The following is a 23,029-nucleotide window of genomic DNA, read 5'->3' as shown; positions in this document are numbered from 1 at the left end:
ATTTTAAATCATTTTTATTTTATTAGAAATTTCTTATAAGTTTTAAATAATTTTTATTTTATTATTTCTTATAAAAGTCTGTAGATCGGATATTGCAATGTTATATCGGTAATATTCATGGTCCTCCATCACCGTTGGTAGAGAATTATCTGCGGGAAGCGGCCTTTGGCACGTGGCGACGGTAGGCCGGGGATGAAAGTTGGACCCGAAACTCATCAGTGCGTTGATTGAAAGGTGGAGATCCGAGACGCACACATTTCATCTTTCATGTGGATAATGCACTATCACTTTGGAAGACGTAAATTTACAATTGGGATTGCCGGTGGACGGGTACGTGGTCACCGGGTCTGTTCAATCAAGTGATTGGGGAGCGGTATGCTACGAGCTTTTGGGCGCTATTCCGAAAAATATTAACGGATGTCGGATCGAAATGCGCTGGTTACGAGACACATTCCCGGAGCTGGATGATGATTCTACCGAACTAGAAAATATCTGATATGCTCGGGCATACATTCTTCAGATAATTGAAGGTTATCTGATGTCGGACTTGTCACGGAACCTTGTACATCTAAGATGGCTGCTGAAATTTGTTGATTTTAGAGCAGTTGGTGAATTTAGTTGGGGGTCTGTCGTGTTGGCAATATTGTACCGGGAGATGTGCGGGGTGACGCGACCGAATAAAGCGAAAATTGGAGGTTGTCTATCACTACTGCAGTAATGGGCACGGTTTCGCTTTCTATTTTTACGTCCTTGAGTAGACCACCCGTATACATTCCCACTCATAACGAGGTAATTTTATATTAGATTTTACAATTATTACATATATTTAAAATATAATCGAATGCTAAAAATTTATTTAATTAGGTCGAACCATTCGGCAAGTTATGCTCGATTACCTATCTCTCTTGAAGATATACGGCTTCTATTAGACCAACGGTCGAAAGCACAAGTAAGTATTAAATAAAATAGATATTTTCATCGTGAGATAGTCGATTGGTATTTAGTATTTAGTATTATGTATTATGTATTATGTATTATGTATATAACTAATATTTCTATTGTGTTCATATAGTTTCAATGGACACCATACGAGGATCCGACAATTCGGGCAGTAATTCTGGATGAGTACTTCCAAAATCCAAACGCTTGGCATGTGAAAGTCCTATTGGTCAACTTTGCGACCGTGGAGATGCACTAGTCAGAAAAAGTATTACGGCAAATTGGATTCCGACAATCGATTCCCGTGGCACCTGATGTGTTGAATGATCATCACAAAATCGACCTACAATAATTGCATACGGATTGGCCAAGATTCTAGTCACACTACATCCAAATGTGGGAAGATCGGTATGATTATATACCTACTCGGGAACTGATCATTGTTCCAAAGTTAGCGTGCGTGCCAGAATACATGTTATGATTTAGGATCCGTGGTAAGCCATATTTACTGTCGACAGATGAGAGGCAGCGACAATTGTTGTCCAAATGGAACGACGTGGCCTTTAAATCCAATAAGAATAGACGATGACGCAGGCTCATCACAATCACCCGACCCATCACCAAGCCCAGCAACAGTACCGACACAGTCACCGAGTCCAACACTTCAACCGACGACACCCACAGCATAACCTTTTCAGATGATGCCAGGTGTTTATCCTAGCAATTTTATGTATCATAACCCTTTTCATCTCCATTTTTAATTACGCCGAGTAGACCGCCAATATATAGTCCACCGTCGCACGAGGGATCACATGAGGGGCCGTCGGGGAGCTCTTCTTTTTACCAATCTCCATCACCGTATGAGTTTCAAACAGCTTCGTCGTTGGTGATGCAAACACTTCCACAGTCACTATTCTATCAAGGTGGCTCATCGTCCCAACACCGACAACTAGATCCCCTACCGGAGGAACCAGAATCCCTGCCGGAGCAACCACAACCCCCGCCAGAAGCTGGACAAATAAGAAATCCAGCGCATAATCGTCGACGATCGCCATGTGGCACTGAATCTGGCGGGCACGGAGATTGATTTTTACTTTAATATATCTGTACAAATATTTTGAATATTTTGATATTATTTGATGTAATAAAATATAAATTCTTCTATATTATTTCATGTAATAAAATAGAAATTTACTTTTACATTTTTAATATAATAGAAATTCTTTTAAATAACACAATATTTTGAATATTTCTATATTATTTCATTTAATAAAATAAAATGTTGTTTTGAATAAAATAATTGTAATTTACTTTAATATTTTTAATAAAATTGATTTTATTTTAAATAAGTCAATATTCTGAATATTTCCATATTATTTGATTTAAAAAAATATAAATAATACAAAGTTTTTTATAACAACGTTCAACTATTGCGATTTAGGCATGATCGGCTTGTATGGCCTAGGTTCCTACACCATCCGCACAACTTCTGTTGACTGGCTATTTCTCGGATATCCATATTGTTACGTATTCTAGCCGAGCAAGGTTGACCCTTTGGTTTGCGACGTAATTATCTATCCGGTAACAGCTTAAAGGGAGCAAGCGATATAGACGGCCACTTACGTTCATCTGGGATCGGTAGGAATATGTATCTCCAGACGTTGTACATGTTTTCTAATTTGTACACTTCGTCGACATAGCTCATCGGATCCAAACGGAGATTCTGACAAGCTGCACTTACATGAGCGCATAGATAATGAAATGCGTCAAACATCCCACAGTCGCAAGTCCTATTTCGCAAGTGTACACGATATTGCCCACCAATAACACATTGGTGCGGTCTGTCAAACTCTGTCACGCGAAACTATAAATTTTCTCGATCGTGACACACTGTGTGCATGGTGTTCGTCTGTGCCTTGGCCTTGTTAATTTCTTGCACTACCTTACTGCACCATACATGGCCTCCCTGCATCTGGCCTGCGTAACTCGCTCTCGCTTTAGAAATAGCGTCGCCAAACGAAAATATGTCTTTCGCACAACTGATGTTATCGGTAGATGGTGCATTCTTTTTAGAACAGAATTTATGCATTCAGTCAGGTTTGAGGTCATATGCTTGTAGGCCGCCGTCTACAACCATATTGTAGGCCGCCGTCGTATGCTTGTACCCACAGTTCGAAATGTATGTTTCAAAGGTAGCCCGTGCCTTCACCGTTAATTGAACACAAAACTGTCAACATTTCGTGAAAACGGTTTTTATTTATTTCATACCCTGCCAATATAAGTTCATAGTGAATATTACATACCACTATTTCATTTAGAATAAATTCAAAATGACAAACGAAATTATATTAATAGAGACTAAATACTTATGTTGGTCACTTGTCGTCGTTCACTTTTAGATAGATATTGCCTGTAGTAGTTAGAAGCAACATGCCTTAGGCAATACCGATGGTGTGTGTGCTGTCATAAGCTTCCCTGTCAATCAATTGTAGCTAGTATTTCGGTGCCCCGATATAAAATAATACAAATATCAAGTTGGGACATACATGCCTTCTTAACCTAGATAGAAAGAAATTCCAGTCATCAGCTGACTCCCCCGGTGTTATTGCAAACGCAATTGGAAGAATTCTCCCACTGCCATCCTATGCCACTGCTAGCAATAGTCGATGGGTATATCTACCAAACATAAAGGTACCGTCAATTTGTACCAATTGCTTGCAGTATGAAAATGCGTCTCAACATTGTTTAAAGGTCCAAAGCAAGCGTTTGAACACTTGGCATCACGTAGCAATCGGCCGTTTTAGTATGCATGTTCTTTTTCAAGGTCTGTTATGCAACCTGGGACGTATCTCTCTAGCACTTGACACCACTGCCATATTTCATTATATGAAGCGTCCCACCCACTATGCATCTTCTCCAACGCCTTCTGTGTAACACCCCCTAACCCCAAACCGTCGCCGGAATAGGGTTACAAGGCATTATTTGACATATCAAATTTACAAATAATCCTTAAATAAATAACCAATGTATTAAAATAAATCATAAATTCATATAAATTTTACTATTTGACTTCATTTTTTTTATAAATTTCGGCAGCATTTCTGCTTATTTTGACATAAAACCCCCTGCAAATTTCAAATCGCAACCAAACCAATCTCAGTAATTCAACCAATACATTTATATACTTAAATTATATTTGACATATTGACATAACAACTTAATCAATGAAAATCCCATTATCATTTCTAATTAATTCATAAAACTAATCAAGCCATTTCAATTCGATACCAATACTATATATAACTTCTACCATTTTACTAATATGATCATCAAAACATCAAATACCTTTCTTTACAACAAAACTATATAACATACCAAAATGACTATTATAATTCTTATGTACGTGCCACTTTCATTTAAGGAAGAAAATATCACCGAAATTTTCTTGTTGGAGTCGAGATCTTTCCGGATGCTGAACTGGACCTTGAAATCTAATGACCTGCGCACGGGAACAACCGTACGCTGAGTATTTCATACTCAATGGTATTACTATAAATTAAACTATTTAGCATTAATAAATTACAATCATCAACCATAAGCTTTATAAATCATTTAAACTAATTATACATAATTATATATCACTTCATACATCTTAAATCCATATATATATACATTCATATACTAATTCAATTCATAATTTTACTCATACATTCTTTCTCGTACTTTTCAATAGTGTCAAATCAACCAATCTCATTTTCAAATTTTCATTTTAATTGTTTACCCTATTAACTAGGCTCGGACTCTAACAAATACGCGAATTCTACCCAAACACACCAAAATATCCAACCTAAACACACCCGGAATAATATAAATCCTCCATAACACACTAGTATATCATATCTTCCCAAACACACCAATAAGACATTAAATGCCTCTTCGGATAAACCGAAGAATATAATATCATAATCATCTTTTAGGCCGAACTACAAATCTCCTCATCACATCACAAATCCTATGGCATGCCATTTGTATCCAATCTAGTCCGATAAGTTAATAGGGTATTATTTTACTTTTTCAATTTCGAATTCATTTCCACAACAATTTCAAATATTCAAACAATTCAAAACATCTATTATTTCAATTCACATATAATTTAATATTCACACATATTCTTATTTAATTTCAAATGTTATTACTTACCTTACTTTAAATGTCTCATGATTACAATTTCAATATAGCATTTAGTAAATAGTTTAAGTTATAGTAATACAAACCGTAAATCTCCCGTTTTAGTTCTCGATAGCTTTCTCCTTTCATTTTGTTGCCGATGCCTCAGGTTCTTTGTTAGCTACGAAAATAATAATAATTTTTGCTATTAATTACAGAATTAAATTAAAATAAATAATTGAATTTCTTATCAAATTTTACCTTACTCTTAATTTAATCTTAACTAAGTTTACTTACTTTTCTAATTCAATTCACATTGTATTTCTATTCAAAATTCATCCAAACTCAAATGTAACTATTAAAATTTCAACATATTTTCCTAATTTCGAATTTCCCTCAATTTAGTCCCTAAAACATAAAACTTATAGTTTCATTTACAATTTAATCCCTTTATCAATTCTAACTTAAAATTCATTCAATTAAATCCCTAATTCAACAATTTGTTCAACATGAACCATGCTTAAAAGCCTATGAACTTACAAAATATCAACTTAATTCTATCAAAACTTTGTTTTAAAGCTTCTAAAACATCAAAATTAAAAGAAAAGGGCTTAATTGACTTACCAAATTGAACTCCAAGCTTTAAAAACTCCATTTTCCCTTTTTCTTTCTTTTTCTTCTTTCTTTCTTTCTTTTCCCCTGTTTCGTTTGCTATCTTGTTTCTTTCTGTTTTTTTTTACTTACTTTTTACTTTATTATAATAATAACAATATAATCATAATCATAATATAAATATCTTTTAACTTAAATTTTAAACAACTAAATATTTAATTTACAATTGTACCAATATTATTTTTACACATGTATATTTTTATTACCATATATTTGTTACAATTTAATTTATTTTATAATATAATAATTTAATAACTTAATAACATATAACACATAAAAATCTAGATTTTTATGCTTATGCCGCCTCAAATTTGGAAATTGATATAATTGCCTATTTAGTCCCTATTATTTTCTTTTAATCTATAATTAAACTTTTATTTCTATTGCAATTTAATCCTTTTTACTAATTACTCCTAATTAAGCTAAATTCATCTATCTAAAACCTAATTAAACACACAACTAGTCTCGTAAATATTTCTAATAATTATTTTTTAACTTAATTTACTAAGACAGAGGCCCGATATTATACTTTTCCGATGCCCGTGAATTTTGGGTCATTACATTCTGCTTAGCTATCCTAGCATTGCGATAAGAGGGCGTGTACCCTATTTGGCTACAAATATTGGCAATTAAGACCGGTATTGAAGTCCTGGGATCTGCCTTCACCGTGGATAGTATCAAGCTAGCTAACATAGTTGAATCTATCTTGGGATGATCTTGTGAAATACCTATCAACGGAGCACATTAAATAATGCAACATTACATAATAACAGTATTATTCAGAAACCCTAAATACTGTACCTGCAACACATGTGTGTGGACCTTTGTACTTTTTTATCTTCCACAACCCTCACATTTTCCTCAACGAGGCGTAGATTTTCCATGAACATGTGTCGTCTTGCACTGCACACTTCGCCTCAAACTTATCAGCTTTAGATTTAACCACGTGGTAGTTAACGCTGTTATTGATGCTATATTGACAATTAAGACCGGTATTGAAGTCCTGGGATTTGCCTTCACCGTGGGTAGTATCAAGCTAGCTAACATAGTTGAATCTATCTTGGGATGATCTTGTGAAATACCCATCAACGGAGCACATTAAATAATGCAACATTACATAGTATCAGAAACCCTAAATACTGTACCTGCAACACATGTGTGTGGACCTTTGTACTTTTTTATCTCCCACAACCCTGACATTTTCCTCAACGAGGCGTAGATTTTCCATGAACATGTGTCGTCTTGCACTGCACACTTCGCCTCAAACTTATCAGCTTTGGATTTAACCACGTGGTAGTTAACGCTGTTATTGATGCTATGTTGTTTTAATGCACCAATAAAACTATCATTGTTGGAAAACTCATTACCAACTTCAAATTCACCCGAATCCAATATCAAACTTGTGCGATCACGCAACATGTGTGGTAGATCTGGAAACTCCAACGCACTATTTACAGTCAGATCAACATTATGTATATGGGCTAGAGGTGAGTATGCTCTAAATCGTTAATCTTCTTTTTCATCTGAACCCCCTTCAACATTTTTAGATTCGGTTGAAATAGGCTTTGATTTAGAAAATAATACAACTTCTGCATCATCGGGCCCGGGCTCTCGAGGTGGATCCACATCGGAGTCATCTTCTAACCCACCATTATCTGCAACGTACAAGGTCCCCTCATCGGTGGACATCGTAAGGAGTACATCATCTCTTATTCTAAGCGTTTCATAACGTCCCTAATTGGATGTAGATTGCCAACCACTAGAAGTTGATACCGTTCCCCAGTACGTATTTTCAGCATCAAACATCAACCCACCGAGGTGCATGTCCCATCCACTGATAGAGTGTCATGCAGGGGATGTGTATTTCATACCGCTACCAAACATGGGTTGTTCCGTATTTTGTAACCCACTAACCGAGTGTCGGGCAGGATTCGTGTATACCTCTCGAACAGCAGTCGCAAGTGCATCATTTGGCGATGTAAATTGTATATATAACTCCATATAAGGTGCTCCACTAGCAAGATAAGTCTGCACCATTGCCTCCAAGCTATGAGCACCTTTCACGTCGAACGAGTCATATGTCACCGAATCAACAGAATAACAAAACTGATACGTAATAGACAGAACTTTCATTGGCGTCTTTCTAAATATTTTACACCTAATTCTTTTACGAAGTTCTGTCAAATCTATGTTCTAGTTAAAACCCAGTTGCACTGTATTCTCCGATAAAAAAACAACACCGTTCTCGATGTGACTAACCTCGCCATCACAATAAATAACAACACTAATACGTTCACTCATCTTCAATTTCTATCTTTCTTAGCCTCTCTAATTTTTTTTACTGTAACTTATGCTATCTGAGAAAAAAATTTGCTTCATTTATAGCCTTAGGCCAAACAAGAGCTACTGTAGCAAAAGCGCGTCCACGTGGGAGCTTCTTTCAGTACTTTTGCTGACAAAGCATCCTGTTTAAAGCGTTTTTGACACTATTTTCTCAAAAACGTCTACTCGAAATTATTTTTTCAGGAGCTATTGTAGCAAAAGTGCATCCACGTGGGAGCTTCTTTTAGTACTTTTGCTGACAAAGCATTATGCCTAAAGCGTTTTTGACACTATTTGCTCAGAAACGTCTACTTGAAATTATTTTTTTAGGAGCTACTGTAGCAAAAACGCCTCCACGTAGGATATTATTTTAGTACTTTTGCGACAAAACATCTTACTTAAAGTGTTTTTGACACTATTTGCTCAAAAACGTCTACTCGAAATTATTTTTTTAGGAGCTACTGTAGCAAAAGTGCGTCCACGTGGGAGCTTCTTTCAGTACTTTTGCTGACAAAGCATCTTGCTTAAAGCATTTTTGACACTATTTGCTCGGAAACGTCTTCTCGAAATTATTTTTTCAGTAGCTATTGTAGCAGAAGATCGTCTACGTGGGAGCTTTTTTAAATTAACACTAAACCCTAATCTAAAATTTTAAAAATTTTTAATTAATTTACTCAAGTAACCCTAAACCCTAATTTAATTGATTTTTCTTTAAAAACCATAAACACGAAACCTAATCCAAATTTGAAAAATTTATAATTAATTTAATTAAGAAACCTTAAACCCTAAACCCTTATTTGTTTGATTTTTTCTTTAAAACCATAAACCACAAAACCACAAAACCCTAACCTTAAACCATAAAAAACCCAAAACCTTAACCAGCAGGAGACACAGGCAAAATGCGTCTTTGAGGGCGCGCTTTATGTCCATGTAGGCAAAGCGCTCCGTTGAGGAAACGTTTTCCTGCCTCATCACCTGACAACGCGCTGACGTGGACGCGTTTTCGGGGAATTGGACCATTCCTGTAATTAATTTTTACCGGGCCCATTTTAGTAATTAAAAAAAGGCTTTTATTGGTATTTTGCGCATTTCTATTATTAAAATTTATTTTTTACAAATTAACAAGAATTACATATGACAGTAATGTGTTGATGTTTAGTTATTTCTCATATCAATTTTTAATTATATAAATTAATAAACAATTTTATTAAATTAATTAATTTACTCAATAAAAAATTAATTTACTCTTTAATTTAATATATAAAAATTAATTTATCTATTTTTTAATTAAAAAATAAAATGTAATTTAACTTTGATGATATGTTAAAAAATAAAAATGAATGAAATTAAAATTAATTTAAAAAGTTAACTCATTAAAAAAATATTAAAATTTGATTAAAAAAAACTGTGATTTTTGTTATTTTTCATTTGAGATAATTTAATATTGGATAGTGTATTAACTTTGGATTGAATTTGAAATTAACTGGAATTGGACTAACCAACTAGGTAAGCTCTTCCAACTTTTTATATATACACAATCTCAGCAGGAAATTTTTTTAAATAATACTGAATTCATTACTTATTCAACCATAGCTTATGGTCCACTTTTTACAGAACCATGTTTTTCTAATAAATTCACGATATAATGAAAACAATTATATAATAAATATATTTATTAAAATTTTATGCAAAAATTAAATATTGTTTTAGTTTAAATGGTCAAATTTTATCATCCAAATTTTATTATAATTAAGATATTATTGATTTATAAAATGTAAAAAATTAAAACATATTTATAATTATATAACCTGTATATCAGAAAATATTTTGGTGAATTCTAATTAGATCTGTTCATACACCAGGTTATTCGTCCAGGCCTAAAAGTCCATTCGAAATTCGGGAGGGTTTGGGTAAAAATATTAAGGCCCGAAAAATGAATTTGGACAAAACAATTAAGCCCGTTTAAAATATGGGTCGGGCTTACGCTTGAACATTCAAGGCCCGAGTCTAGTCTGGGTAGGCCCATTTTAAATTTTAAATTTAAAATATTTCATATTGTGTTATTTTTATATATTATATAATTTAGAACACATTAAAAAAAATTATACTAGATATATAATACTACTCTAATGTAAATATTAAAAAATGTTAAGATGACTATAAAAATTTTCAATAAATAAAAAATGTATAAAATATTAAATATTAAAACAAAACAATATAAATATTTAAAAAATTAAAATAATATGGACATGTTTAAAATGAGATTGGATTCGTCTTTTGTAAATATGTACAGATTTGAGTAAAATTTTGGACTCCAAATATAAGGGCGAGCTAAATTTAGACAAATATAAAATATATTAATATCATACTTAGACTCAATCTAAACCCAACCTGACTCAGGCTTAGTTTGGATGGGCGGTGTGTTTAGCTCCAGTGAGATTAAAAACAGTGGTGGCGGTGAGATTAGTTACTGTAGCGGTGAGATTGGATACTGTAGCAGTGAGATTAGAAACAGCGGTGGAGTGTGTGTTTGGATTCAAACGCAGCTATAGCGGTGAGGTGAAAATAGAAAATGACTTTTAAGGACATTAGATTAAAAATAATATATAATAGAAGTTTTTAAAATTATTTAACAATTAAAAATTAATAAATGATTAAAAATTATTACAATTATATTTATTTTTAATAATAAATAATTAAAAATGAATTAAAACTAGAGAAAAATTCAAAAATTATTACTATTCATTCTTCTTTCAAATCTCTTTAATGAAATATTTACAATACCCTTTTTCTCAATGTTTGTGCGTCTTATTGCATGTTATTTCAAATGTTTGTTATCAGTAACTCAATGCAAGACATTGCTAGCCTCAAATAACTTCAAAACTAAAACCAATTGTTGGCTAGTAACTGAAATAGCCTATGGCCACCATGTAGAACGTGCAATATCGAGCCTTGAGCTAGTCATCAATGCTAAAGGGACTTATTCACATTTTTACTATTTTCTTCACTTTACATTGTTATTAATTTTGTATAAAACCTAAAAAAAGAAAAGAATTGAGGGATAATTTTATTGTTACTATTTTCTCGGTCTAATTTAAGATTTTAACCCTACTGTTAATTTTGTTTGGTATGTTGAATGATGCAAATTTTCCTTTTTAGCAAATCTGATATATGGTTTCTCCAAGATACCAGAGTTTTTGTTGTAAAGTGAAGCTTCTTGAACCTTTGCGTAGAGTTCTTGAGAAAAATTACATCTGAAAGAGTTTTCAGTCTAATACATACATGCATATGCCTATAAATACATAGAAGCTCTGGTCTTAAAATTGAGGTTATTGTGCTTCAAGTAATGTCCTAAACTCCCTTTAGTTTCATTTGACTCCAACAAGCTTTGTAGTAGAAATGCATGATATTCCTTGTTCGGTGGAATCAGGGTATTGATCTGAATAGGCCACAAATGAAAGGAGGAAACTTATCATCATGATTGGACGGCTGTCGGTTGAGGAACATCAACTAAACGCTCTATCATCTGGAGCTGATCATAGGGAGCGATCTGTGTGATGACAAAGAAATTAAAAAAGTTCATATTGGTGTATATGCAATCAGATCCTGCTATATGTGATTTTCATGGGTTGCTAAGTGCATGTCACCAGACTATGTTAAGCCGACTCTTTCGTTTTTTTAAAGTAATCTTGTCGACCCTTTGAGTATATGAAAATGTTAAGCATAATCGTATTTGTTACTCACCCTGAGTCTAGCATGCAGAAGTTACTGGCCAATCCGTTTTATAGTAGACTGATAATGCTGGAGGTTAAGCAAAAAGCATGGAAGTGTAGTTCCAATACTAGCTTACTCCATTGTTTCAATTGTAAATTTTCACGAACCTCTCGGTTATCTTAATGTTAGCATTAGGTTAGACAATTTCTCGACTTATAATAGCATCTATCACTCTGTAGAACTGTAACAAAAATCATAGTCATCCAATGCAAAAGTAAGACAGGAGCAAGTTAATTATCACCTGGCTAAATCCATCTGGCCACGTAATTGACATAGCATGGTTTCCCATAGGTCGAATTTCTTCAGGTTCAATATCTTCTGGAATGTCACCGTACTACAGCTTTTTAGGAAACCTACGACATTAAATAAAAAATCAAGCATAAAAAGCTTTTTATGTCAGGTACATGACAAATGAATCCTGCTACTCCAATCATTCTTATCCACCACCATCTTCTTACCTATAATCGATCTTGTGTAATGTCAATTTACTCGATCTTTCAATCACATGCATCTGTCGATCCGTGCCTTATATCGTCAAACCAATATAAATGGTTTTCTATCACCTTACTCAACTTTGAGATGAATTTCATCATATCTAACTACATCCTTAGTCTTACATCTATCTTAACATTTGTGTCACGGCTAGACTAGTGTTTTGTATATATTGCTTCTTGTTACCCCAACATTCCCTACCGTATAGCAAAGCAGGTCTCTTAGAACTGTCCTATAGCAAAGCAGGGCTCTTTTGTCACAAGTCTCCACCTTTAATCCTATAGTTAACATCTCCATTAATCTCTCCTATCTTTCTTATTTATATTGCCCCTAAGTACTTAGAACAACTCTTGACAATCAAATTGCTTCTTCAAATAAATGTATACAGCTATAGACTCGATTTTCAATCTATACTCAATTGCAGTTATATATTGCAAAAAGGAAAGACACTAGAAGATGCAACTAATATTATACAACAATATTTGTTCACAAAAATTTAGATTTGAATCAATCAAAGTATGATGAAGCTATAGTATACAAACAAATGAATATTTGGTTTCCAAACATGTAAAAAAAAATTGTCATACAAAAAAAGCATACTTGTGTGTTAATCCAAATCAAGGGAAAAAACTGGCAAGAATCAAGCCTCTTCTTTCTTTCTCAAGGTTGCTGTAAAATAATAGGTATAATGAAAAAACAGATAAAAACAGGATTTAAGAGTAATCAGAGAGTTTGATGAGATTCAATAAGCAATGTATTTAGCATAATCTAAACAGCAGCTTCATAGATAGCTCCATCATAATGCATAACAAATTGACTAGATCCTACGCCAAGGCGCATAACAAATTGTTCACAACAAAGTTGTTCTCAAAAAGTGCTCATGCAAAAAATAATATTTTTCGAAACTTCTATTAATTTGACAGTTAGCTACACCCTCAAAATTTTCAGCCCTCGTACTGAGCCAAAAATAACATTATTTCTATTTCCTTCTTTACAAAACATATGATTAGCTTTAGTTTCAAGTTGCATGAAAGATGCAGCCCATAATCTAGAAAGAGCAATGTCATTCAACCAAAACATTGCAACATAATAAGAAAGAAATCGTAGATTCATTCCAAGTTCTTATTTGAACCATGTCTAAGCAAACAACACAAGCATAATATGGCAACCATGGATGTAACTTTAGATTTAACTTTTTTTTACCCATATATTCCAATCTTTTAACATACTATTTTAAGAGTTGTCAAGATGGAGAAATTTTCACTGTCATCACAGAAGTTTCCTCAGGAAACAGAGAGATTAAAGTCTTTTTTACCACATGTGTACATACCATCGCATTCCCCTACAATTCCACAATCAAGTATTGCTGGCGTTGACTTTTGAGCCATCCAGAGTGTACTTCTCCATGAGGTGGCTCAATTCAGCATCAAACTCCTTTTCAAGCTCAACTTCTTCCTGCCAGTGCCTCTCTCTCATGCCAACCATCTTCTTTTCGTGTGCTTTGATCAGCTTGTCCCTCTCTGCCACAAAAGCCTGCATCTCTTCATCCTGGAACTTTATGAATTTTGCAATTTCATCTGCCCTACAAATAATTTTTCAAAAGATATGAAAAGAAAAATACACGAATATCTCATAACTTCAACAGGTAAACAGAAAAGAGATATCTAGCAGCATTTCATCTTATGAGATTAAACCATCTGTTTTTATGTGAAACGGTCATATACTGTAAGATTACCAGTATCAATCAAATTACACAAGGAAATTCACAGAAGTATCAAAATTATGTACCTGCGCCTGTATTCCTCTGCGTTTGAAGGATTGGGGTTAGACTGCTTGACCTTCTCACGCTCTTGCTGTTGCAGCTTCTCAAAACTCTCTTCCTTCTCATCCCTCGCTTCATGGATAAATTTGATTCGTTCCTTGAAGAATTACTCTTGGAAATCCATCTAGAAAGGGCAAAAGAAGAAACACAGTTAACATGAAGCAGAAAAAGAATTACTATTCTATCAAGTAGAAAATTCCTAGGAAGGACAATCGCATGCTTTTCTTCGTCTACTTCCAAGTTAATGACTGAAGATCCAACAAAAACAGCATAATTCATCTTCTAATTCATTAAAACAGCATAATCCACAATTCCAAGTTAATGACTGAAAACCCAATAGATAATCTGTAATCTTCATCGGCTACTACACTTTCTCTCAATTTGATAACAATCAGCATAATTCATTAAAATAAAAATATTAGAAATCAAAGAACGACCATCACCTTAAGCCAAGACCCAGCGAAGAATTCATGGTAGATTTGCATGAGAAAGAGAGAAAGAAAAGAAACAAAACAGAATATGCTGAGAAGAGAAGATGAAGAACGGAAGAAGAAAAAGGAATGAAGAACGAAAGAAGGAGAAGGAGCCTTACCTGGATGAAGGAGGAACCGGAAGAGGTCCTTGACCAAACTGATTTGCAACCCAATGGAAGGGGAAGGGGAAAGGAGAGAACAACGGTAACCAAACATACAGAAAAGCCTGAAGAACATATGGGTAAAAGAGGAAAAGAAAAAGCAACTGGAGTTGCTAAATTTTCCCTGGAGCAAAAGGCTCCCGTTTGGAATTAAGCCTCCGGTGAGAAGAAATGCATTTTCAACGCACTGAAAAATGCTTTTCAAACAGCTTGGCGTTTGCTAACATTTCAGTTATAATTTTTTTTAGCCTAAAAAAGAAAACGTACTGAGATCCAGTTGCATTCAAAGGGGCCCTCAACCCATGAACTAGTTTAATAATAAGCTAACGCAATCATATATTTAATATAAATACATAAGTTGATTTTTTTTTAATGTACAAGACCAAAATTTGTATTTGAGAGATAACGAAGAGAAAGAATCGTCAATTAAACAAAACGGCATGCATTATGTGCGTGGAGAGCGGAACTAAAACTGAATAAAAATTAACGACATTAAATTAAAAACAGATTTCAAGTCCGTGTTCTCTCTCTATGCTCTCTCAAACACACTCTCCCGCGATCCCAACCAAATATACTCACAAAAATTCACGTGCTTAATCATAATTTTATCTCTTATTCCCATCTCCATTGCTCCCATTAATCCCTCTAAATCTCAAATTCTCCCCTCAAATTTCAATCTGAATTCAAAATATTGGAAAACAACTGTTGTCCCTTTTGGTATCTTATATTTTATTCTCTTTTTGCTTGGAGTACGAAAATTTTGTTGGAAAGCATCGTCCTTTTTCATATTGGAGCTGCTCGGAGTAAGACTGTGGAAGAGTTTGGTTGGGTTTTATTGCTCTCAAAGCCGACCAGAATTGAGTTTTTTGGTTCAAATTTGAAGAATTTCGCTGAAATAATTGGCTTTCGATCCTCAGAATGGGAGGGGGTTTGACGGGCAAGGTGAGCTTGTTAGATTTCGTGATTTTATTTGAGTAACTTTAGGAGCTTAATATTGTGAATTTAGGGTTTTTCTTTGATGAACTTGACTTAAAATTGATTTTACTATATGTTTCCAGTTTGATTTTAAAGCGGCGAGACTGGTTTAAAACTCGTGAAGCTTAATTTAGAATCGATAGTTTGTAGCTTTGCATTATTTTCTTATTTATGATCTTGCCTTTGGGAATTAGGGTTTTTTTAACGAAATTGCTTGAATTGATGTTTCTAATATATTTATGATATTGCTCTTTGAAATTAGCCTTTTGTTTCGTCAAAGCACGTTATTTTGTAGTAAACTGTAAAAGTAAATATTAAAAGCAAAATCATAATCATAATTGTTCTAGAAATCAACAAATGAAAAAAGTACAACGACAATTCTAACATAAATGTTTTATTTGAGCGTTAAAATATCACGTATTTTCTTTCTTAAAAAAGAATTAAAATTTTAAATTTTCAAAATATTATTTGCCTTTGTATCCAAACGTGCATACATTATATATAAGCAAAAAGCAAGTAACGAAAGAGACAAGTGGTTCCTCTAAATTGGCATTTTGATGCATAATTAGGAGTTCTAAGTAAGACAAATTTCTCTAGCCAAGAACCCAAATCACAAAATTTAACTTGTCAAAGACCAAAAACTCTGTAACGTTGTTTTTAAGTCATTAGTTTCGTACTGGTTTGCAGCAATAGGTTGCAATTGAATTTCCATGCTTATTATATATATTTGGTACCAACTGTGCTTGATATTTAGAGGTTTTTGGGTTCAGCTATGGTGTATTTTGACAAATCCATCGATCTAGATTATTGTAGCAAAATAAAAAATAGATTAGCAAGGTTATAGCTAGTTTAGTTGATTGAAGTTCACATTTTAGCTGAAGTTTATGAATTCATTGTATTATTTATTGTTTCCAGGTAGTTGTACCTTGTCTTTCTTAACAACTTATCAGCTTGCTTCTGTTGGTTCAGAGCATTTTCATAGACTTTTCTTAAGATTGATTTTGAAGGATCTTCATGGACTATGGGCTTTCTGATAGCAGTGGTGAGTTGAGTTAAACATTTTGTTTCAAGTTCCCTTTTGTCCCTGTAAATTTGATGATTTTAAGATGGGAGAGAACATTTTTTCCAGCTTGGTTAATTGATGATAAAGTTACCTGCTTCCTTTTTTATCTTGAGTGAAATTTTGGGGTTCGTGAAACTTGTACATTGCTAGGAAGTGTTCTGTAATGTTTTTAATGGGTGGCTTGAAGAAACAATATAACTGCTGGTAACTGTAGGAAACAGTATAACCTCTAATCAGCCTTTTTTTTTTTTAATCAGTTTTGCAAATGATTTTGTTATCGCTTCTGAACCCTTGCAGGAACAGATGATGACCTTCCTCCTTCACATCAGAACAGGTTTCAAAGAGGGGGTTGTACTGCTGCCGGGAATGGAAGATCAGCAGTTATAGGCTCTGCTCCTTTGCCTAGAATGCATGGTGACATGGAAACACAAATCCATCTCATTGAGCAGGAAGCATACTGTTCGATCTTGCGGGCCTTCAAAGCTCAATCTGATGCTTTAACTTGGGTATTTGTCAAAAAAAATTATCAATGAATTATCCCATAAAAATTATGTAAAGCAGGTTATAAAGGTACTTAAACCAAATGTGTTTTCCCCCTCAGGAGAAGGAAAGTTTAATTACTGAACTAAGAAAGGAGTTGAGAGTATCAGATGAGGAGCATAGGGAGCTTCTATTGAGGGTTAATGCTGATGACATGATTCGGAGGATAAGGTCTGATATACTGTGCCATGCTCTTATGAGCAGCTTTTATCATATAATAACTTTTGTCATCTCTCCTTTTTAATGGGAACTATGATCTTTCATTGCTGTTAGGGAATGGAGAACGGCAAGTGGCCTCCAGCCTGGAATGCTTAGTACAAGTCAGCCTATGCTTGACCCTGTACCTAGTCCTTCAGTATCAGGATCACGCAAGAAGATGAAAACATCACATTCAGTAGCTTCATTATCCATGGGTGCACCATCTCCTGCATTGCATCCATCTATGCAACCATCTTCATCAGCCTCAAGACGAGGTCCTATGCCAGGAGCAAAGAGCAAGAAGTCAAAATCTGTGAGTTAATTCATTTTAAGATACTTAGAAGATACAATGAATGGGATATGCATGTTCTTTTCATCTTTTATTTATGTATGTTGTTTTGCTGCACCCCCAACGAAGTTGATGCAGCATCCTTCCAGAGGCCTTCCTGGAAAGCCCCAGGCTCCTAATCGTACCTCAACAGGAGCATTTGCCACAAATGTACCTGCTGAAGCTGCACCATATGATCCATTAATTGGAAGGAAAGTTTGGACAAGGTGGCCTGAAGACAACCATTTCTATGAGGCCGTTATAACAGACTATAACTCAGTTGAGGTATGTTTCTTAGTTGATTATACAATAAGCTGTTAACTAATGGAGCTGTAATCCTTTGTTTCTATGTTGGTAGGGGCGGCATGCTTTGGTTTATGATATAAATACTGCGGATGAAACCTGGGAATGGGTCAATCTCAAAGAGGTATAATTGTTACTTTGTACAGCCTGATTTACCTTCCATTAGTATGTTGTATACCATTTTTTATCAAAATCAACTTTTAAGCTTGTAGCATATGTGCCTCAGGAACTTTTATGTCATTCATCATACACTGCAGAATTTATGTGCATGGTCTATCCCTGTATCTTGAACCATATTCTTCTCTAGATAGGGTTTACATCTCATAAGGTTACAGTATATTGCCGATGATAAATATGATTTTCATGAATTTTCAAGCAGTATATGTCTGGAAATTATGAGATTTAGGAGGTTCCCTTTTTATTCTGATATGTCTAAAATGACAAGGGCAGTGTGATAGAGTAATATATTTTCTCATTGTTGATCAATATATTAACTAAATTCAATGTTCATGTCTGTATATCTTGACAACTTTCTCCCACTACTTCCATTCTCTCAAACTTGTTAGGGTTATTCATCAATTATAAGAGTCCACATTTGTAACTATTGTACTTCTGATCGCCATACATAACTTTGCTCAAGCATAGTGAACTGGTAATTTTGTCATTTATAACAATGCTGCTCTTTTTGTTACTTATGCTTTCATGCCACACACTGATTTCTTATAAATATAATGATAGATATCTTCTGAAGATATTAGATGGGAAGGTGATGATCCTGGAATATCCCGTAGAGGTGGCCGCCCTGGTCCAGGCCGTGGGATTAAGAAGTCCATGGCTTGCGGTGGCGGGGTGGCTGGAGCTGGAAGAGGTAGGGGGAGTTTAAAGGGTCAGGCTAAAAAAGATTTTCCTTTGATGCAAAATGGTGTTGGAAAAAAGGTTTTGGCGGATATTGAGATACTTCATACAGATACTCTAATTAAGGAGGTATAATTGCTACTGGAAGATCATCTAATAAACTGCAACTGTCAGATGTGGTGTGTACTTCCTAATTGTGGAAATGTTGAACAGGTGGAAAAAGTTTTTGGTGCAAGCCACCCTGATTCCATAGAAATTGAGAAAGCAAAGAAAGTGCTGACAGTAAGTATTGTCTTCTAATGACGTTGCATTGTTCCATATTAGCTATTGCAGCAGCAATCACCATGGATCTTTGTCATTACAGGAGCATGAACAAGCCCTAGTGGATGCAATTGCGAGACTTGAAGGTGCATCTGACGGTGAAAGTGGTAATAACTAATTACATATAATTATGTCGTAGATTAGTTAAAATATGGATGCTCCATCTTTTGTTGTACAATTTATTTGTAGCTTTTGGATGTTCTGTTTACCTGTCACAAGGTTGTACAAGTTTTCATTTGAGTAATGTTGTCCACTTGTCCTGGCCATTCCAGTTTGCATAAGAATGAAAGGAAGGGTTCAAATTAACTTGTATGGCATAGCTTCTGTCTTAAGCCTGCTGCCACATTATTTAACTTGTCAAGTAACTGCTCCACCTGCAACATCAACAGCAGCAAGATGAATACATACTTGCAATATTATATTACATATGGAAATGCCACCAATTCCGAGGGAGATATTTATCTCAAATAATAGGTTATATGGCTGAAAGCAGTTAAGAGGCTGCCATTATTTATATTTATATATTTATTTGATTGGCTTCAAAGCAGATGGAGAGCATCCGTTCTCACAAGGACAGTAATGGATCAAGAAAGAGCATGGAGAAAACGGCAGTACAATGATGAGATGGGTGAGGGTAGAATAATTAAAGGATCTGATGGCGCAATCAAATGACGAGCGTAGGTTTTGGGTAGCGAATAACCAGCTTAGTATATCCAGTATAAATAGCTGTAGCCGTGGCCTTAGCAGTGACTGAATGAAGTACTTTTTGTAGTGGCCATTTCTTTGGTTCCTAATCTTAGCAGGCTATTGTAACTTTAATCTAAACGTAGTGTAGGTAAATGCTTTGTATAAAGTTTTAAAATATATTACTGGTGATATCCCTGAGTGCTGACTATGTAAAAAGTTTATTATATTCATTTTGTTTGCAGCCAAGTTCAGTGGAACTCAATGTTCTTTTTTTCACTTTGATCAGACAGGATGGAAACCAAAGGTCTAATTTCCTGCAAATTGCACAAAATAATATTATATATTATCACATAAATTTGGCATCTTTTTCTACAAACAATAACAGAGCTTAAGGAAGCAAATTTAATAGCAATTCATCAAGCACTAATCTTTTTAAAGAAGTGGCTACATGTCTTACAATGAAGAGATGAACTTAAGGATAAGCTTCACCATCTCAGCATCATAAGCAGGGCCTTCCATTTCAAAGTGGCTAACTCCTTCCATTAAATGTATTTCATTGCGCCCGGCTGCGGAACTAAGCTTGTTGTTGAGCTGCTTGACACTGGTAAATCCATCCCGAGTTCCCATGACGAAGAGTTTGGGTTTTGAGGATTGGAGGATGGCTTTGTGGTGTCTTCCAAAAAGGATGGAGGCCATCATGCCAAAAGGGTACCCCAGACTTACGTACCCCACAACTTGCTCGATTTGATCAACTGCAGACCCTGCAATTGGCGCCCCTAAAAACACACAATGCAAATAATAAATAATGATGAATACAAATAGTGCACACAAGTTGCCTTTTCTCAGAAACAAAACTCAATTTATCATCTAAAACTCTTCCGCTCACATCATTAATAGGATTGTCTCCGGTTAATAACTATACCAATTCTTTACAGTATCCAATCACACAATAAGTACAAATATTGCATAAAACCCACAACACGTCAATAAACTATATTTGTGGCATGTTTGGTTACTAATATAATAATACGAAGACAAAGTTTATTTAATACATATGTTAAAATAGTTAGACATAAAATAAAGAATAATAAGTATAAATTTAAACTTGAAATTAAAAAGATAAAAAAAAAAACTCTAGTAAAAAATATAAGCAAAAAATTTTCCTCCTGTTTGCCACCGACAAGTCATGTTAGTGGCTAAAAATTACTAAAAATTAGTTTATTGCCAACTTATGTATTAAAACATATGAAAAAAACAATACTCATACCAAACCTAGTATTAGTGAAGAGAAACTACACATCCAATACCATATCTATCACTTGAGGGGAAAAAATTCAGTCCAACTTATATAATAAAGGAGTAATTTTATACAAAAATTTTGATTTAATAGTATTAATGAAATTCAGTTTCTCCAAAAACCAAGTGAAAAAAAGAGATAAATCCCAAAATTATGAATTTTGATTTAATATATAATTTTATACAAAATTTTTGATTTTATGCAATTTCATACATGAAAATAAACAATTTTCATAATCTTTTGCATAACTAAACAATTTTCATAATCTTTTGCATAGACCAAATCAAAATTTATAGATCATATTGTATCAAAGTTCATATGTGATTTTGAGCTTTATCTAAAAAGAAACAACAATCTAATTCCTAAAACAACCTCCAGCATTTAGAGTACTGATCTACATATCCAGAGATTTTTTTAGATACTGATCATAAAGTCTGAAAACATTACTATCCTAAAAAAGCTCAGAAGTGACCCTGAATGAAAGATTTTGCCAACAAATAACACTGAAATCATTTATAAACCTAAAATCAAAGGGGTAACCCTCTTGTAATCACAGAAACAGAACTTTACCAATCCACATCCCTTTCAATGCTAGAAAGAAGTTGCATTTTATTTTAACCTTCTTCCTTTTCGAAGTAAATCATGAATGAGATCTGAATTTTAAACAAATGATTCTAAACACTACCCAAAACCTAACAATAATTTTTCATGCCCAAAACAAAGAGATTTGCAGAAAAGAAAAGAGAGAGAGAGAGAGAGAGAGAGAGAGAGAGAGAGAGAGAGAGAGAGAGAGAGAGAGAATAATTATAATATACCTGCAGAAGAACCCACCAACAGGATTCTGTGAGAATCAAGATGTTCAGAAACCCAATTGCAGACAGCAATAACATCCTTGACTTCAGCAAAACCTGTAAGAGAAGCTCTTCCAGTGGACTCTCCAACTCCCCTCATATCAAAAGTAACAGCCCTGTGACCATTTTGAGCTAACCCAGAAGCAATCCCCTTCAAAAGAGCCTGACGCCCACCCAGGATCGAGTAGGGATGGACAAGGACTACCACTAAGTTGTCTTTGATCTCTTCATTAGGTTTAAAAACTTTTGTCATCAGCTCCACTTTATCAGGAGTTGCAACTTTGATGCGTTCCACTGTGTAGTTTGACATTCTTGGAGAGAGCTCAAGGGAAAGATTGATGGTGAATTGAATCCGGGAAGAAAATGAGACGAAAAGATATTATGTAAATGCGTGTTCGTGTTTTTAACTTTTGAAAGAAGGTAAAGGAAAAAACGGCCCACGGGATGTTGGAAGTTTGATGAGAAAAGTTGGGAATTAATTCGTGTTTATTGGAATTTGGTTTTTATATTTTTATTTTTAATAATTGAATTTCTCTATTTTTTATATTTTAAAATTCATATCTAATTATTAATATTATTAATTATTTTTATTAAATTTAAGTTCATTACACTATCAAATTTTTAATTGCTTTGATTGGAAACTGTTGAGGTGGAAATTGTTTTGGTTATTTCCAATATTTTTATCTTTCTAATAATAATGAGGTGGTTTTTTATAACAAAAAAACATAATAATAATTTTTAATAATTTATTACTTAGTCGTGAAAATTTTAAATTTTAAAATATGATAA

General features: G+C 34.1%; 3 protein-coding genes across 22 annotated transcripts; 1 reads left to right on the top strand and 2 right to left on the bottom strand.

Moving 5' to 3' along the window:
* Nucleotides 1-11,294: 11,294 nt before the first annotated feature.
* LOC107906750 (protein SUPPRESSOR OF GENE SILENCING 3-like) lies at nt 11,295-15,136 on the bottom strand. 11 transcript variants are annotated; one of them, XR_005913766.1, is made up of 5 exons: nt 14,781-15,131; nt 14,155-14,312; nt 12,333-13,948; nt 12,116-12,227; nt 11,295-11,650 (listed from the first exon to the last, which is right to left on the bottom strand). XR_005913766.1 is itself a non-coding variant. In XM_041093308.1 (5 exons), the coding sequence occupies exons 1-3, from the start codon at nt 14,658-14,660 to the stop codon at nt 13,723-13,725; spliced, it is 408 nt and encodes a 135-aa protein (XP_040949242.1). In that variant the 5' UTR covers nt 14,661-15,136; the 3' UTR covers nt 11,295-11,650; nt 12,116-13,035; nt 13,697-13,722. The 11 variants fall into 11 exon arrangements, 4 of the variants coding, with proteins under 4 accessions (XP_040949242.1, XP_040949243.1, XP_040949241.1 ...); XR_005913767.1 differs by having other exon boundaries at nt 12,333-13,943; nt 14,781-15,129; XR_005913769.1 differs by having other exon boundaries at nt 12,116-13,035; nt 13,697-13,943; nt 14,781-15,124.
* Nucleotides 15,137-15,281: 145 nt separating this feature from the next.
* Nucleotides 15,282-20,338, top strand: LOC107906749 (protein EMSY-LIKE 3). 10 transcript variants are annotated; one of them, XM_041093301.1, is made up of 11 exons: nt 15,282-15,764; nt 16,713-16,839; nt 17,158-17,366; nt 17,462-17,571; nt 17,674-17,911; nt 18,017-18,211; nt 18,285-18,353; nt 18,968-19,213; nt 19,298-19,366; nt 19,449-19,512; nt 19,954-20,338. In XM_041093301.1, exons 2-11 carry the CDS (start codon nt 16,812-16,814, stop codon nt 19,983-19,985), a joined length of 1,260 nt encoding a protein of 419 aa, XP_040949235.1. In that variant the 5' UTR covers nt 15,282-15,764; nt 16,713-16,811; the 3' UTR covers nt 19,986-20,338. The 10 variants fall into 10 exon arrangements, with proteins under 10 accessions (XP_040949235.1, XP_040949229.1, XP_040949236.1 ...); XM_041093295.1 differs by having other exon boundaries at nt 19,678-20,338; XM_041093302.1 differs by having other exon boundaries at nt 15,325-15,764; nt 16,767-16,839; nt 18,026-18,211; nt 19,951-20,338.
* Nucleotides 20,339-20,413: 75 nt separating this feature from the next.
* LOC107902795 (uncharacterized) lies at nt 20,414-22,717 on the bottom strand. Its single transcript, XM_041093305.1, has 2 exons — nt 22,205-22,717; nt 20,414-20,868 (listed from the first exon to the last, which is right to left on the bottom strand). The coding sequence occupies exons 1-2, from the start codon at nt 22,548-22,550 to the stop codon at nt 20,546-20,548; spliced, it is 669 nt and encodes a 222-aa protein (XP_040949239.1). The 5' UTR covers nt 22,551-22,717; the 3' UTR covers nt 20,414-20,545.
* Between the last annotated feature and the right edge of the window lie 312 nt (nt 22,718-23,029).

This window comes from Gossypium hirsutum, chromosome D05, assembly GCF_007990345.1.
Source record: "Gossypium hirsutum isolate 1008001.06 chromosome D05, Gossypium_hirsutum_v2.1, whole genome shotgun sequence".
Taxonomy (NCBI): domain Eukaryota; kingdom Viridiplantae; phylum Streptophyta; class Magnoliopsida; order Malvales; family Malvaceae; genus Gossypium; species Gossypium hirsutum.
The sequence above is the reverse complement of the archived record's forward strand: the minus strand, read 5'-3'. Positions and strand labels throughout refer to the sequence as shown.